At 33.6% G+C, this 17,370-nt stretch overlaps 1 protein-coding gene across 2 annotated transcripts in view; it reads left to right on the top strand.

Annotated features, from left to right (window-relative positions):
* Positions 1–17,370, top strand: part of LOC114338534 (adenomatous polyposis coli protein) — a 216,516-nt gene that overhangs the window by 114,418 nt on the left and 84,728 nt on the right. For both annotated transcript variants that reach the window (XM_028289138.2, XM_050653906.1), the window contains 5 exons: positions 3,565–3,816; positions 3,940–4,168; positions 4,642–4,857; positions 5,560–5,678; positions 9,269–9,457. In XM_028289138.2, the coding sequence (XP_028144939.1) occupies positions 3,565–3,816; positions 3,940–4,168; positions 4,642–4,857; positions 5,560–5,678; positions 9,269–9,457 (1,005 nt within the window). The remainder of the gene's footprint in view (positions 1–3,564; positions 3,817–3,939; positions 4,169–4,641; positions 4,858–5,559; positions 5,679–9,268; positions 9,458–17,370) is intronic.

Genomic DNA, 17,370 nt, shown 5'->3' with positions numbered 1-17,370 from the left:
CATTACATGTGTTAGAGGTAGAAATTCAATAACCATGTTTAAAATGCCATGAACGCATATTTAAAATGGCATTGTAATATCATAATAATATTATCATTAAAATTTTTTTTCTTTTTTAGTACAAAAAATGTTGTAACACTTTACCAATTTATTATACATCTAATATCTCTAATTGTTAATATTTTGCGGTCAACATATATCTGCATATTTATTTATATAATAAATAAATAATATATTATAATTGTTATGTTATCGAATTTCTACCTGTAACATCTATAATGCAAAAATACGTATCTCACTTATATACTCTTGGACAAAAATATTGCATATGCATGTGGAATGTTCGTTTTTTTACGAATGCCATTTTTTAAAGTATCACATAAAGGCTATAATCGGATTTAAATCTGATCTGGGCTATATAGTGGCCAGTATAATTTTTAAACTGAATCTCATCAAGTTAAGTATTCACTATGTAGCACTATGTCGTCACAACCAAAACTAACGCTCTGTATGAGGTTACAACTGACATACTGTTCGCCAACTCTTCTGTAGACGAAGTCTTGTAAATCTTGCTTACATATGGTGAACGGTATGCCAGATGTAACCTCATACAGAGGGTTAATTTTAGTGGTGGCGGCATAGTGCTATGGAGTGGTATTCCTTGGTAAGGAGATACTGAACTTGTGGAGGTGATTGGGTGAATGACAGCTGATATGTACATTAAAAACATTTTAGAAGATCAAGTTTTGCCATTTACCAGCCATATTGGATAACAAATTCGTGTACCATGACGCAGGCCTTAATGTCGGTAGAATAGTGAATACTTACCTTGATGAGATTGAATTTAAAAATTATATTGGCCACCATATAGCCCATATTAAATTTAAATCCGATTATACCATTTATATGAAACATTAAAACATCGGATTCTGAAAAGAAATCCTATTTCTATGACACTGGGGGCAACACAATTTTTTTTATTTCACACGCTAATTTCAAAATATGGAATATTTTTGTCCGTGAGTGTATATTAGTTTATTTTTCAAATTGGCGCCTAATTTAAGCTTGTATTTTGTGTTTATATAAATACTAATATCATTAAATTGAATAAAGTATATTTATATACTCACACCCGGAACAAGAGCACTATCTCAAAAGCGTTTAAAAGGGTCAAAAAAGTAAAAAAATCATTTTCAAAGCCTCAAAAAGTGGTCTTAGTGTAGTCAGAAAAATCTGAAAAAATTCAGGCTAATGTATTAATATCCCCAAAACTATTTCTGATAGTTTTTGAAAGAAAAAAATATTGGTAATACAATGTGCATTTCAAACGATGTAAAATTTTTACGGAATAGTAGAGCTTAGTGCAGAAAAAATGCATTTCGCCCTTAGTTAAAAAAAGAACGTGTTGCGATTTCGCTCTCAGTGAATTTTGACTAAAGAATCATTAAGAAATAAGTAGACGCCGAAAAATTCCCAGTGACAAGACCTTCCACGATAACCCCCCTTCCCGGGAACCGTGAGGCGTCTCCCCTAGGTCTTCTTTGGCCTTCCTCTTTTGCTCCTTCCAGGAACCCACAGTTCAGCAATTCTTCGTATTGGGTGATTACCGTCTCGACGCACATACGTCGATTTAATGGATTTACGCGGCCAAAATTATTTTACAGCATATTTCAACTAAAACTGGCACAAATCAAAGAAAAATATTGTTTTTTAAAAATTGACTTGTATTTTTCATAGGAAAAATCAATATTTAAAATTACAAAATATGCAGGTTTTTACTTATACCTCAGTCGGTATCTGACATATCGGACTCAGTATTTGGGGTCACCCGGTAGGTAACAGCATTTGAATTGATTCAGAGCCAAATGGTTTGATCCTTTTCTGTACACGTTTCTTGCGGCTTAAAATTGTTAATAGTGGGTCAGAAGTTTAATTTTCTGTACGCATCTCTGTATTTCCTTGCACTAGCTGGGATCTCTAAGATCTCTTTTGGTATTTTTGAAGAACTCCTTTTTCCACGAGCCTGTAATGTCTGTGATGCATGAACGATAACTTCACCATCAAGCAAAGAACGTATTTCTTCTGTTTTTCTTCTTTTCATCCTTTCACTGGAGTCCTCAAATAATTTAGAAAGCCGACCTGGTTCCATGTATTTGTTTTCTACCAGTTTTAAATGTTCCCTCTAACCAATATTTACTTGCTTGTAGAAATACCGCATCTTTTCGTGAGTCTTTAATCATTTCTCTATCATCGTCGTTTTAAAATCTCTAAATCTTTGTTTTAAATTGATTAATTATCAGATATAACAGTTCAATAAGTGAATTTCCAAATATTTTAATTTGTCCTCTAGATTACGAAAATCTTGTAGGTCCATTTGGTCGCAAAAATATTTACGGAACACTATTTTTAGGTCAGAACAGTCACCAGATTTAGCTAAAACAAAAAAATCGTAACTTATTATAATTAAAACAAATAAGTAGGTACTTTTATTTTTGTGACGTCATCCTATATAGCAAAATTAAAATCCCCTGTATTTCGGGCATCCGCAGCTATCCGCAGCTGAATTGTATGCCATTAATTAGCCAAATATATGCAGTATGCCATAAAATAAATAGCATTGCTCGATCGGAGGCGATAATATAACTAAATGTCTAATAAACATAAAAATTAAACAAAAATGTCACTAAAAAACGGCTTGGTTTTGACTTTCTAAAAATAATATAAAGTAACAGTAAACTTTCTATAAATATTTCAAGAAATATTCATTCTTACCTGAATTATTCGATTCCATCACAATCACTTTGAAAAATAAGGTAAATATTACAAAATGTCACAATATTTAAAACGTTGACTACTAAGCTAAAAGAACGAAAATTCACTAACAGCTATTCGCACGTGCACACGTGCGCGGTGAATAGTTCTGGAGCAGGGATAGTAAGTGTTTGTTAAGACAAACTATAATGCGTCTCTAGGATGTGTCTTAAATTTTTAACGTCACTTTTGAAATTTGACTTTTGGCCGACTAATTATTTAAAATCAACGTATGTGCGACGTTAAGCATGACGAAACCATCTTAACTTATGCTCTCTCATTTGGGCATCAATGGTGCCGCTCCTAGACTTCCCCTAATATACTCATTCCTAATCTTATCCTTTCTTGTCACTTCACTCATCTATATAAGCATTCTCATTTACGCCACCTGCATTCTTTGTTCCTCTTTCTTTTTCACTGCCCAACATTCAGTTCCGTACATCATAGCCAATAGCCGGTCTTATGGCTGTTTTATAGAATTTTCCCTTCAGCTTCATTGGAGTTTTTCTGTTAAACTACTCGCTTCCTTCCCCTTCATACATTGAGCCTTAATTCTACTGCATTCATCTCTCTCTATTTCCCCATTAAAATTATTACTTTTCACAACCATTTCACCATTCAAAAATATCATTTTGTGTGTAGTAACTCTTTAAATGAACATTCCAAATACTCTGTTTGTGTCCTACTATATTTTAAACCTTTTTGTTTAATTATTAGTAAACATATTATATTTGTCATTTAATATATTTTTAGTACGACCATGGAGTTGCAAGCAGTGTTGAAGGGGACACAACATGCAGTGAAGACGAATACGGGGGAGCCACTAGAAGTAGTACTAAATTATCAGTTAGTAGCGAACCCGCTCCCGATACAAACCGAATGGGTGCTTTATATCACGGTACCTGGCCTGTAGAAAGAACCATGTGGAACTCCGAACCCTCCAGTTTAGGAGTCAAGGCGGATGCTCAGAATTCTAGAAAGAATATCGGAAATCAAATGGCAATGGTGAGAAGTTATCTGAAATTTTTCAATTTTCTTAAATTTTTTTTCCGTGAGAACCTAAAAAGTATTAGAAAACTAATTTGGATTTTTCATTGTACCTACATTTTATTTATTTTAATTTTTTAGGAAGTAACGAGTGTAATGAGCTTTGCATCAAGCTCAGGAGGTGCGCCTTTAGATAGGGTTCTTGGTAGCCCTGACAGGAATAAATGGTCTTCCCAGCAGTTAGAAGCTAAAATGGATGTAGTTCATAGTCTCCTGTCAATGTTAGGAGGACAAGATCACGTAGATATGGGAGAGACTCTCCTAGCTCTGAGTTCCTGTCCTGAAAGTTGCCTTGCCATGCGTCAGTCAGGTTAGTTGTTGCTTTATTGGTATATTTTGTAACAAACTAAATCTCTAATTTCATACAATTCTTGGACAATCGTTACTTGCACAATCGCTTAAATTATTCATTAATTTAATTAATAGGATTATTTTTTCACTAACTATGTATTCAGTGATTACAGTAATTTATATACTATACAATAAAAACTAATAATCGAGAAAAGAGAACAATTGATAAAGGATATATGGATTTTAATACCATACTGTAGATTCAGATACTGATAACAGACTATCGGAACGAGTAGATAAATTTTGAACATATTTTACAATTAAAATACAATTCTAGTATTCAGCAATGTTGCCGATTTTAGGGCTTTCTGCAGTGTCTTATATCTAATCAAAACCCAAGCAGTTTGTATAATATAATACACGTTTTCATTAAAATATTGTTCTGAAGCTATAAATATATTGTTCATTAAAATAAATTACTCTTAATTCTAGGTTGTATTCCCCTTCTAGTACAATTGGTACAATCAGATCGAGATGGTGAGACTAGAACGAAAGCTGCACAGGCTCTACATAACTTAGTACATTCTCAACCAGACGAGAAATTAAGAAAACGAGAAAGTCGTATACTCAAACTGTTGGAACATTGTAGAGCTTATGTTGAAGCTGTCAAAAATAATATGGATTTTCAACCAGCCGAAAAATCAGAAGGTAAATAGTATTCTAATATAATGGACATCATCATTCTCTTTGCCATTATCCCTATGCGGGGTTGGCTTCCCTAATTGCATTTCTCCATAAGTTTCTATCTTGGGTCATGTCAATATTAATCCCCTTTTCCGACATGTCTTGCGTAAGTGTCTCCTCCCAGGTCTTCATCTCCTGCTTCTTTCAGGAACCCGCAGTTCAGCAATTCTTTGTATTGAGTGATTAACGTCTCGACGTTGAACATGACCAAACCATCTTAACCTATGCTCTCTCATTTTGGCATCAATTGGTGCAACACCTAAGCATTCTCATTTCCGCCACATGCATTCGTTGTTCCTCTTTCTTTTTAACTGCCCAATATTCAGTTATGTACATCATAGCCGGTCTTATGGCTGTTTTATAGAATTTTCCCTTCAGCTTCATTGGAATTTTTCTGTCACACAACGCACCACTCGCTTCCTTCCATTTCATCCATTCAACCCTAATTCTATTGCACGAATCTCCATCTACTTCTACCATTACTCTGTAATACCGATCCTAGGTATTTAAAACTCTCACTTTTCACAATAATTTCACCATCCAAAGATATCATTTTATTTGTAGTAACTCCTCTTTAAACGAATATTCCAAATACTCTGTCTTTGTTTTACTAAATATTCTAATATAATGGCCTATTTTTTAATGTTTTTAATTTTCTTATTGCAGATGGTGATAAGCATCCTGTACAAACAGTGGCCCATCTTATGAAATTGTCATTCGATGAAGGACATAGACAAGCAATATGCCAGTTGGGTGGGATACATACAATAGCAACATTAGTTGAGGTAAAATAGTTGTGAGTTTCTATAAGTAGTTTCAAAAAATTTAACATTTTCATTTAAGTAGGTACATATTATATGTATACCTTATTTATTTGGACTAGTTTTGGGAAATACTGTTTCTTGAAGACTCAGATCAATGGATCTGGATCACTTAAGACACTAGGGTTAGTAAAACGAGTTGTGGACAAATGCAAAGACTTGGATCTTTGATCCAGATCAGTCTTGAACAATCCATAACTAACCTGGAAAATATATCTGAATAAAGTTGAACAATGCACTCTATCACCTGATGTTTTTAACTTAGGTATATGGTTAATTTGTCATGAGAAAATCCCAAGAGGACTGGTGGAGTAACGGTGTCTGGAAGAAAAATGTTTGACGTAAGATTCGCCGATGACAGAGTCAAAGCTGTAATAAATGCTGGATCTAATGATGCCTAAAAATTTATAAAAGCAAGACAAACATTTCAAATTGTTATAATGAATGGAAGTTATTCAGAAAATCGTCAAAAAATGTCAAAAAAACATCTCGGTATCATTGGAATATAATTGGAATATTTTTTTAAATAACTGTAATATATTATACAAATCCTTTTTGTGTAGACATGACATGTGTCTATTTTTTTTTTCAATGTGCCTCCAGTAAGTTGTTATTCCATCGTTTTCGTGTTCTTCCCACTGATCGTCTTCCTATTAGGGAAACATCTCTCCAAGTCGTTACTACTCTATTTGTTGACATTCGGCTTATGTGGTCGTTCCATTTTACTCTTCTGTTTCTAACCCAGTTATTAATGTACTCCATTTTGCATATTCGTCGTATATCTGTACTTCTAGGTCTGCTTCATAGTGTCTTACCATTGCTTTTTCGAAGGGTTTTCATCTCTGCTATTTCTAGCATTCTTTTTATCCTGTGTGTCAGTTCGTGTTTCTGCCGCGAATGTCATTACTGGTCTGATGACTGTTTTGTAAATTTTACCTTTCATTTCTCTTCCGATATTTTTTCTCCATATTGTTTCATTTATAGTGCGGCAGATTCGTGCAATATATTATCAGAATTGCACATTTAATGATACAAGCGTATAATTTGGTCCACATATACTGCATAAATAAAGGTTCAAATTTAGATATGAGGCTATCTCAGATTTTGCCTTTTACAAAAATGGCGGTCATTCAAAATGGGCGACTATACATATATGACTAATAGCACGATATCTTTTGAATGAAAAGTCCGATTTCAACCAAATTTGGTACGTAGGTTCGTTTTGTGATTTACAAGATCGATGCCATAAACTGGAAGAATCGTTTTACCAGAAGTTTTGTTTTTCCTGGTTTTTTATGTAAAACTATTTTATATTATGTAAATAATTTATTTTCAATTTTTTCACCCTGTATATATTAATTTTTCAAAATGGTAATACCACTATTGAAAAGAGCGTAAGAATATGTTTTAGGAAATATTTTGAACTTTGTAGTTATGTTAATTATAATTACCATTTAATAAATGCATAACATATCTTCACATGTACCTATATGTGGCAGATTCGTGCAAATATAAGAATTATTGTACATTTAATGGTAGAGTCATATAATTTGGACAACATATACTACACATACAAAAGTTCAAATTTAGATATGAGGCCATCTCAGATTTTGCCTTTTACAAAAATGGCGAGCATTCAAAATGGCGGCTATACATATGTGACTAATAGCACGATAACTTTTGAAAGAAAAGTCCGATTTTAGCCAAATTTGGTATCAAGTTTCTTTTTTTGATGAATAAGATCGAGGTCTTGAACCGGAAGAATCGGTTTACCAGAAGTTGTGTTTTTACTGTTTTTTATGTAAAAATATGTTGTTGTTTTTTTCAATTCTTTCACCCTGTATATATTAATTTTTCAAAAAGGTAATACCGCCATTGAAAATAGTGTAAAAATATTTTTTAGGAAAGATTTTGAACTTTTTAGTTATGTTAATTACCATTTAATAAATGCATAACGTATCTTCACATGTACCTATGTGCGGTAGATTCATTTTGAATGCCTGTCATTTTTGTAAAAGACGAAATCTGAGATGGCCTCATATCTAAATTTGAATCTTTGTATGTGTAGTGTGTGTGGTCCAAATTATATGCTTTTGCCATTAAATGTACAATAATTCTTATATTATTTGCACGAATGCGCCGCACATAGGTTCATAGGTGCATGTTAAGATACGTTATGCATTTATTAATTGGTAATTAATATAACTAAAGAGTTCAAAAAGTTTTTCAAGAGTTTTTGAAAAATTAATATATACAGGGTGAAAGAATTGGTAAAAAAACAACATCCGTTCAAAAGTTATCGTGCTATAAGTCACATATCTATAGTCGGCATTTTGCATGCCCGCCATTTTTGTAAAAGGTAAAATCTGAGATGGCCTTATATCTAAATTTGAACCTTGATGTGTGTAGTATATGTGGTCCAAATTATATGTTTCTACCATTAAATGCACAATAATTCTTATAATGTTTGCACGAATTTGCCACACATAGGTACTTGTGATGATACGTTATGCATTTATTAAATGATAATTAACATAACTAAAAAGTTCACTTGTGATGATACGTTATGCATTTATTAAATGATAATTAACATAACTAAAAAGTTCAAAATATTTTCTACAAAATATTTTTACGCTCTTTTCAATTGCGGTATTACCTTTTTGAAAAATTAATATATACAGAGGGAAAAAATTGAAAAAAAAAACATATTTTTACATAAACAACCAGTAAAAACACAACTTCTGGTAAACCGATTCTTCCGGTTCACCATATCCCTCTTGTAAATCAAAAAGAAAACCTATATACCAAATTTGGTTGAAATCGGACTTTTCGTTCAAAAGTTATGGTACTATTAAACACATAAGTATAGCCGCCATTTTGAACGCCCGCCATTTTTGTAAAAGACAAAATCTGAGATGGCCTCATATCTAAATTTGAACCTTTATATGTGTAGTATATGTGGTGCAAATTATATGCTTGTATCATTAAATGTGCAGTTGTTTTACATATCGGCCGCACTATTAGGAGCCTGCAGCTCTGTTTGCTCTATTCACTTGGTCTTCCACTTCTGTTTCGAGCTTTCCGTAGCTAGATAGTGTGATGCCTAGATATTTAAACTCCATTACTTGTTCTATTATCTGACCCTCCAGCTCTAATTTACATCTTAGTAGATTTATAACCATGCATTTTATCTTTTTTGGGAAACTTAACATGTTAAATTTTGGTGCAGCATTCACTGTAAATCTTCTTCACTTTGAGAGATTAGTATTGCGCCGTCTGCATAGCAGATTATTTTAAGTTATTTTTCTCCCATTTAGAATCTTTTTTTAGTTCTCACTTTTTTTATTATTTCATCCATGATCAGATTGAACAATAAAGGACTCAGGGAATCCCCCTGTCTTATCTCATTGTCAGCTTCAATTGGGTCAGTTAGTTCTCCTTCTACTTTTACTTTTATTGTTTTGTTCTGGTAGGTAGAATATACAAATAAAGTGTACAAATTGCATTATAGCTATTTAGAAAATCGCACAAATGTAAAAAGTATTGATTTTTAGGTGGAGCATTCCATGCACAGTAGCACATCAACAGAATCCCACTGTATATTGATGCGTAGATACGCTTGTATGGCACTGACTAATCTCACATTTGGTGATAGTGGCAATAAGGCTTTATTATGTTCTTTTAAGGAATTTATGCGTTCCTTAGTTATTCAACTTCAAAGTCCTAGTGATGAGTTAAGACAGGTAAGTTACTGCAAAAAATAATGTACCTAATATTAGAAATTGAATGCAAATTGAAAAATTTAAAGGAGTATATTATACAGTATGTCCCTGTAAGTTGTATCCATATTTAAAACTTTTTTATTATTAATTTTACGGAAAAAAGTTATTCTTCATAATGTGACGTTCCGCCCCTTATAGAATCGATTATTGATGGGAAGATATTATTTAACTATCCAAAATATTATTTAATTATTTTCAGAATTATTTTCTTTCAATGTTTATTCAAATAGAACTTAAACCCATCTCAGAATTTTTAAATGCTCAATGTAACAACTAGCTGATGATTTTCTGTTGGAGTGAATGAAAAGGGAGTGGTAAACTCCAACAGAAGTAGTAAAAAGAAGAAGATCTACTTAATGTAGCCAAAGGACAAAAATGTGTGGCTTCTCCGTTGAAGAAGCTGGAGTAACTAAAATACAACTTTGTAGTAGTATTTGTATGGAAGGATGCCAAGACAAAGAATATCGAATTGATACAGGACTAGAGATGAGAAATCATTAATAGATAGATATAACTTGAATGGCTAGCTAAATATGTATGAGAAGGGCCACTTGACACTCAAGGAAGGATTCGGCCAATTTGCACGGCTATTTTTGGCCAGACAATAGATTAAAGGAAGTGACAATGATGGCTCGAAAAGAAGATATGAAGATAATGTTCAGAAAATAGATAGAGTAAATATAATAATATACTGAAAATAGAATGAATTTTTGGGCGCCAGAAGAAGGATAACTAGGTTAACGCTCTTCCAGGTATTCTACGCTGCTATAGAGTATGTTAAATTTGTAGTACAAGTATGTGAAAAGTTATTAAAGATTATTAAATTATAAAATATACTACTAAAAATAAAGGAGTAATAAGAAAAAAAAATCACAATAAATGTATATTTATTGAATGTAACTACTAGATCTTTTTAACAATCTCTGAGTTAGGACAAGTAACTAGTGTGTAACTCTAACATGACAGGAAAAAGTGATACTAGTGAAAGTCAATTACAAAATCATCATACAACTATGATCTAAGAATACTCTTTATAAGGTTAGAAAAACTGACTACGGGTACCTCTAATACAGGAAGTACAACTTACAACTAGGTTAGTAGAACCCTCACCAAATAATAATTGTACGTTTATAATACGTACACCTTAATTAAATACTACCTGATACTATATATAACATATAAATACCTCACTGTGAGTGGGACAGGCACAAGCCTTATTGAATAAATAAACCTACGAGTGGATACACAGATCCTTTTCCTAACTCGTGGTTTATAATAGTAATAATAACAAGTGAAACCAAAAACTAATCTGAGGGATTAGAATCCAGAAGTTCATATGAATTTAATAAATTAAAGTTAAAGTTAAATAAAGTTAATAAGTTAAAGTTAAGTAAAGTTAATAAGTTCAAGTTAAATAAAGTTAATAATTACAATTTTGACTAATATGTGAAGTTAATTTTTAAAAATTTAATTAAACATATACTAAAATAATGGAATGAGTTTAAATAATTATACAAAAGTGGAACACAGCCTAAAAATAATCAAGATAAGAGTACCGACTACTATTATCAGGGAAAATATCTGAGCTCAGAAATTTATACCTTTATAGATTGCAGAGTGTTGGGGAACGCTATCAATTAAATATTATGTTGTAAAGAAAAAAAAACCTATAAAAAATATAAAGCAGGAAAAATGTGTGTGCAATTGAACTATAAAAAAAAATGTACTAAATATCACAAAACCAGTCTGTCTTTAATAAGAGCACAGTAAATGTTCCCAAACAAACCACTCTTTCCTAATCTTGAAGTTGATGTAATGAGCACCCAAGGGTGCTAACTCTCGCTAGCAGCTGTCCTGCTGGAGGTACAGGAGAGGAAGACTGGTAGAAAGCAGCTGAAGGTACTCAAAACTGTTGGAAAGCAGCTGGAGGTACTCAAAAAAAGAAAATGTGGAAATAATCCAGGCTGGTCGCCTATTGATTGTTTCTCTCTGTGTGGTCTGGCCTTGGTGTTGTTGTAGGGTGGCTTTAAGATTTCATGGTAGGTGCTAAAAAAAACACAGTGTGGTGTTACTACCAATCTACCAATGTCAAAAAAAAGAAGCAAGAGATACGAGGAGGTGTTTTTATTCCTATGGGAATAAGAAGAAATAGGTCATTAAGTCCAAAAACTTGAATGACTAGACAGCTTGACCTTTTATCAGGTTGCTATCAGATGACCTTGGTCAAATAACACAAGTAATTTCCAATTGAAATACAAAATATAATTACTGTGAAAGAATATTTTATTATAATATATACACCGGTATATAGATATATTATACAAGGATGAAATATAGTAAGACTAAGCGATGGATACTTATTTGATCATCGTTCAAAAGATAGGAGTTCTGTAGACTTGAAAGGAATATAAAAAATGGAGTTTAAATTAGCTCTATTTTCCAACTGGAAGCACAAATTAACAACGAATATTGAATTATCTCTAGATGAGTTTGATCCATGAAAATAAAACATAAAAACCATGAAAATAGACTATGTGAAACTTAGTTAGCAAATGTCAAGGACTTCCAAAATGGCTGAATAAAATACTTAATAAAATGTGTATTTACCGGGGTAGAACTCATTGGATATAGTATGCTCTAAAATTCTTCAAATCCACTGCTGCTGGATAACTTCACTATACTTTTATTGTAATATTTAATCAATTTGGAACTGAGAATTAGAGGTGAATAATTGAGTCTAATGACCCCGCACACTACGATTCAGACCGAACACTCGAGAAACAATGGCAATCCAAGGCTCACGTTCACAGCTGAATCCTTCGTACCCCTCTACTAAGCATTGGCTGTCAAAGTGGGGAAACCAATGTTGCCACGTTTTAAATGTGACGTCATCAAGCATTTAAAAATTCTGAGATGGGTTTAAGTTCTATTTGAATAAACATTGAAAGAAAATAATTCTGAAAATAATTAAATAATATTTTGGATAGTTAAATAATATCTTCCCATCAATAATCGATTCTATAAGGGGCGGAACGTCACATTCCCTTTCAACCACCAGAAAAAAAAATTTTATTTAAAAAAAATTTTTTTTTTTTTTTTTTTTTTTTTTTTCAAAATATTAAACTAGAGTAGTAGTGCTTAGTGTATCATTCCCCGTTGATTCGCAAGATTACAAATAATCACCACTAATAATCAAGGGAAAGTAGGATGGTCACTGCAGCAAATAACGGAAATTGCAAAATATGACCCGAAGTCCTAGTAAAAGTGCTAAAGATGAGACATAATTTATAATGACAAATAAGTGTCGAATTGGCAGTAAATCCAAAGTTGAACTATCCATGGACATCAGATTTATAAGGAGTATATCCAAGGACGAACAACCAGGCAAAGGTGAGAGCCAATTCATACCATAACGCAAGTACATATACTAAAGTCACCAATGAAATCAATAACTATAATAAGTGAAGAATCAAACACTCAATCCTAAATTGGACTAGCAATGGACACCAGATTCGTAATAGCATATCCAGAGAAGAACAACTAGGAATATTTATAGAATAATTTTCACCAATACCAACTAATATAAATAGTGAACATACCAAAGGAATGCAAACACATTAACCAAAATAAATGTGGAATCAGACACTCAATCCAAAGTCAGACTATCAATGGACAACAGATTCACAAAAGCATATCCAATGAAGAACGACCAGGAAGATTTATGGACCAATTCACATCCATACTAAATCATATAAATAAATTAGGTCTACGTACACCCACATCCGGTAATACGAACCTATACAACCAAATAAACAAAATAAGTGAAGAATCGGACACTTAATCCAAAATCGGACTAGCAATGGACACCAGATTTATAGGAGCATATCCAAAGAAGAACGATCAGGAAGATTTATGGACCAATTCTCACTAATACTAAATAACTAACTAAATTAGCTCTAGATCTACCCTCATCCGGTAATATGAGCCTATCGAAACTAAATAGTAAAAATAAAGGATGAACTTATAAGTTCTATGACTCCATGGTAAATACAAAATATGACGGGAACGAGCTCCCAATCTTTTATAAGACTGTATATTCATGTGAACATACATAGGATTATCCAGGAGATATTCCTGAATCTAAGCAACAATTAATGCCTAAGGAAAGAAGAGGGAATCTACTAAAAAGAAAATCAATAATTTGTCCCAGTGGGTTCATCACTAACATTACGACTCTACGTCTATGGAAAGTCAAGCATCAATATACTATGAACTAAGAGACATAAAATAAGCAAACTAGACTTCCCTATTATCGTGTGAAAATGTGCCTGGAATATTTGGAACAATTGCACAAGAATGGTTAGGAAGTGTTGTACACCATTTCCCAACCAGAAATATTATCATGGATAAACATCTGCCTACTCTGACAAGAAAGACATGGATTACGAAATCGGATAGCAGTGATCAGTTGCTGAACTTCGAACCCACGTATTCACCAACTTTGAGCATTAACAGACTAGTTCATAAGAAGAAATATGAAGGACTCAAGAATTCATTTATAAATCAAAATTCCAAATTCATTCCAGAATCATCCTGTGGAGGAAGTAAGAATCCGAATTAATATAAAGTATTTAAGGTACCTGTGACAAATATCAATAAAGTAACCCAATAACAAATTAACAACCACAACTTCTTTCCAATATGGCAAATCCAATGACATGATATAAAAACAATAAAAAAAAAATAATAGGTATGTAATCAAATATCCAAGATATAACACATAATCTAAGATATGGTAGTGTAACATAGCTCCATCTATATTAAGCAAGAATACTTGTATGAGCCCACACATCCAAATATCTTAATATATAATAATCAACAGCCCTTTTATTCTGAGAGGTTGAGTACAAAACTAAGAGTACAAGTGGAGGTTATTAACTTGGTAATACTACTGGCTGGATTAGTATTTGAGAATATTTGTCGATAATGACTCAAATGCAATCTATAATACAAAAAAAATAATAATAAACTCATACAAGCGGTATTACACAAGAATTCGGTACCTAATAACTAATACGTGAGAAATCATCAAGCCATGCCGAAGGATAAAAATTGCTATGGTCAGGCATTATCTGGTGATTAACAATTTAAACTAAAATACTATACCATAATAAAACTAATTAAAGGCAAACACAGGAAGATATTAGCTTAAACAACCCTGTTAAGCTAATCTTCTTCCGATGAAGTTGAAGAATCCACATCGTCCATGGTGTTGTCAGGCAGTAAATCCTTTACATGAAATTGACCAATTCGCTTATTAGTCGAATTGTCCTTTAATTCATAAATCAAAGGAGATATTACCCTTGAGACAGTACATGGGACATATTTCTGGCAAAACTTTGCAGAAATGGCATCACCCTTATTGGATTTGACAAAATTGCGCTTTAAGACTCGATCACCAACAAAGAATCGCAGATCTCGTTTCCTCAAATTATAGTGCTGCTGGTTCCTTAGGTAAGAAGTTTTTAACTTCTTCCTAATGTCTGCGAAAATATGAGGTAACGTCTGGAGATCATCTAAGCGATGAAGTTTCTCAGATATTTGAGGAAGATTTTCGGAATTGTCTGAAATTACACCAAAATAATCACCTGATAAAGCCACATTCCTACCAAAATTCAAATATGCTGGAGAGCACTGGGTAACTTCATGGACAGAAGTCCTTATGGCTTGAGCTATGGAATGAATATATTGATCCCAAGCTCTGTGATCAGGGTAAGTATAGGACCTTAGAGCTGTGACAATACTGCGATTTACTCTCTCAGTATGATTTGCTTGTGGATGGTAGGCAGCATTATAAAAGGTCTTTTGAACCTTATATTTAGCTAGAAGATCTTTAAAGGCCTTCGATACAAACTGAGGACCGTTGTCACATGACACAATTTGAGGAACACCATACACCAAAAAGACTTGTTCCTCCAAATATTTTAAAATTGCTGGAGTTGTGGCCTGGCGAAGGGGACAAACTAAAGGAAATTTAGTGAAATAATCCACAACTACCAGGCAATAGGTATTACCCTTGTAACTCCGAGGATAAGGTCCAATGAGATCCATTGAGATCATCTGCCAAGGAAAATTTATGTTCCTGAAGGAACCCATAAGTCCAGCCTGTGGTAGGTTACTTGGTTTACAAGTAGCACAAACCATGCATTTAGAAATGTACCTTTTTATAGACTTCCGCATACCAGGCCAATAATATAATTCGGCAATACGGTGATAAGTCTTATAAAAACCAAAATGACCTGCCGTAACTTCATCATGAAACATATGCAGAATATTTTCCCTATTTGGCGTAGGTACAACTATTTTCCACTCCAACATATTGGATAAGGACTCTATCGGACTTAAGATGTGTTTGTACAGAATATTATTCTCTACCTTAAAATCAGGATATTTTTGTGGGTCTTGAGTGACCCTATCAATCATATTCTGATACCACATATCAGGACTTAAAGAGGACAGATCTAGGACATTAATATCATGGACACGTGAAAGAGCATCTGCGACCACTACCCCGTTTGCCTTTCTATGGACAATCTTATATGAATAGGCAGCCAGTTTGCATATCCATCGAGAAAGCCTCTGTGAAGGGTTTTTCATACTATGAAGCCATACTAAGGAACTATGATCAGTAATTATAGTGAAATTACGACCTTCCAGATAATAACGAAAAGCTTCTAACCCATGGATGATAGCTAAGAGTTCTTTCTCCGTAGTTGAATAGTTTTTCTGGGCCTTGTTCAACTTCTTACTAGTGTACGCTATGGGGTGTTCGGAGCCATCTTTCAACTGAAATAATACGCCTCCAGAAGCTGTATTAGAGCAATCTGTCATTAGATAAAAATGCTCATCAAAATTAGGTGACATCATAACCGGAGCGCTCGTTAAAGCATCTTTAACGCGCCTAAAAGCTTCGTCAGCCTCAGGAGTCCAAGTAATGGTCTGTCCCTTTTTCCTGTTCTTCAAAAGATCAGTAAGAGGTGACAACAAAGTAGAGTAGGACGGTACAAATCGCCGATAATAGCCACACATTCCCAATATCCTACGGACTTGGGTGGTGGTCTTTGGTATAGGAAAATTTTTGATAGCAACTATTTTCTCAGGATCAGTCCTCAGCCCCTGGTTATCCACAACATAACCCAAGAACTTAAGACTAGGGCGACAAAACTGACATTTATCCAGATTGACCGTTAGATTAGCTTCCTTAAGACGTAAAAATAACTTATCTAAAATTTCCATATGAAGGGAAAAATCAGGAGTGACAACCAAAATATCGTCTAAATAATAGAAAACATAGGGCTCTAACGGTGGACCAATGACTAAATCCATCAGACGACACATTGTCTGAGGAGCAGAAACAAGACCGAAAGGCATGGTGACAAACTGGAATAATCCTTTACCACTGACAGCAAAAGCAGTATACTTCTTGCTCTCTTCACTCAGTGGGATCTGTAGGAAGGCCTTAGACAAATCAATAGAAGAGATGTATTTGGCATTCTGAAGTTTGCTCAAAATCACATCTATTCTGGGGATAGGATAAGCATCCCTGTTAGTTGTGATACTGTTTAGTTTTCGACCGTCAAAGCAGATCCTGAAGGATCCATCCTTCTTCTTCGTTAACCAGAGCGGAGAACAGTAGGACGATGTTGAAGGTTCTATGATATTTAAAGCAAGCATCGAATCTACTTCCTTTTCTAAATCTGCCTGCCAGGCTTGAGGTATGGGGTACTGATATAATCTGAAAGGAGTGGGATTTCCCACTTCGATAGTGTGAGAGATTAACGACGTACGACCTAGTTTGTCTTTTGAAGAAAGAG

Source organism: Diabrotica virgifera, chromosome 6 (genome assembly GCF_917563875.1).
Source record: "Diabrotica virgifera virgifera chromosome 6, PGI_DIABVI_V3a".
NCBI lineage: Eukaryota > Metazoa > Arthropoda > Insecta > Coleoptera > Chrysomelidae > Diabrotica > Diabrotica virgifera.
Note: the sequence above shows the minus strand (reverse complement) of the source record. Positions and strands in the feature narration are given on the sequence as shown.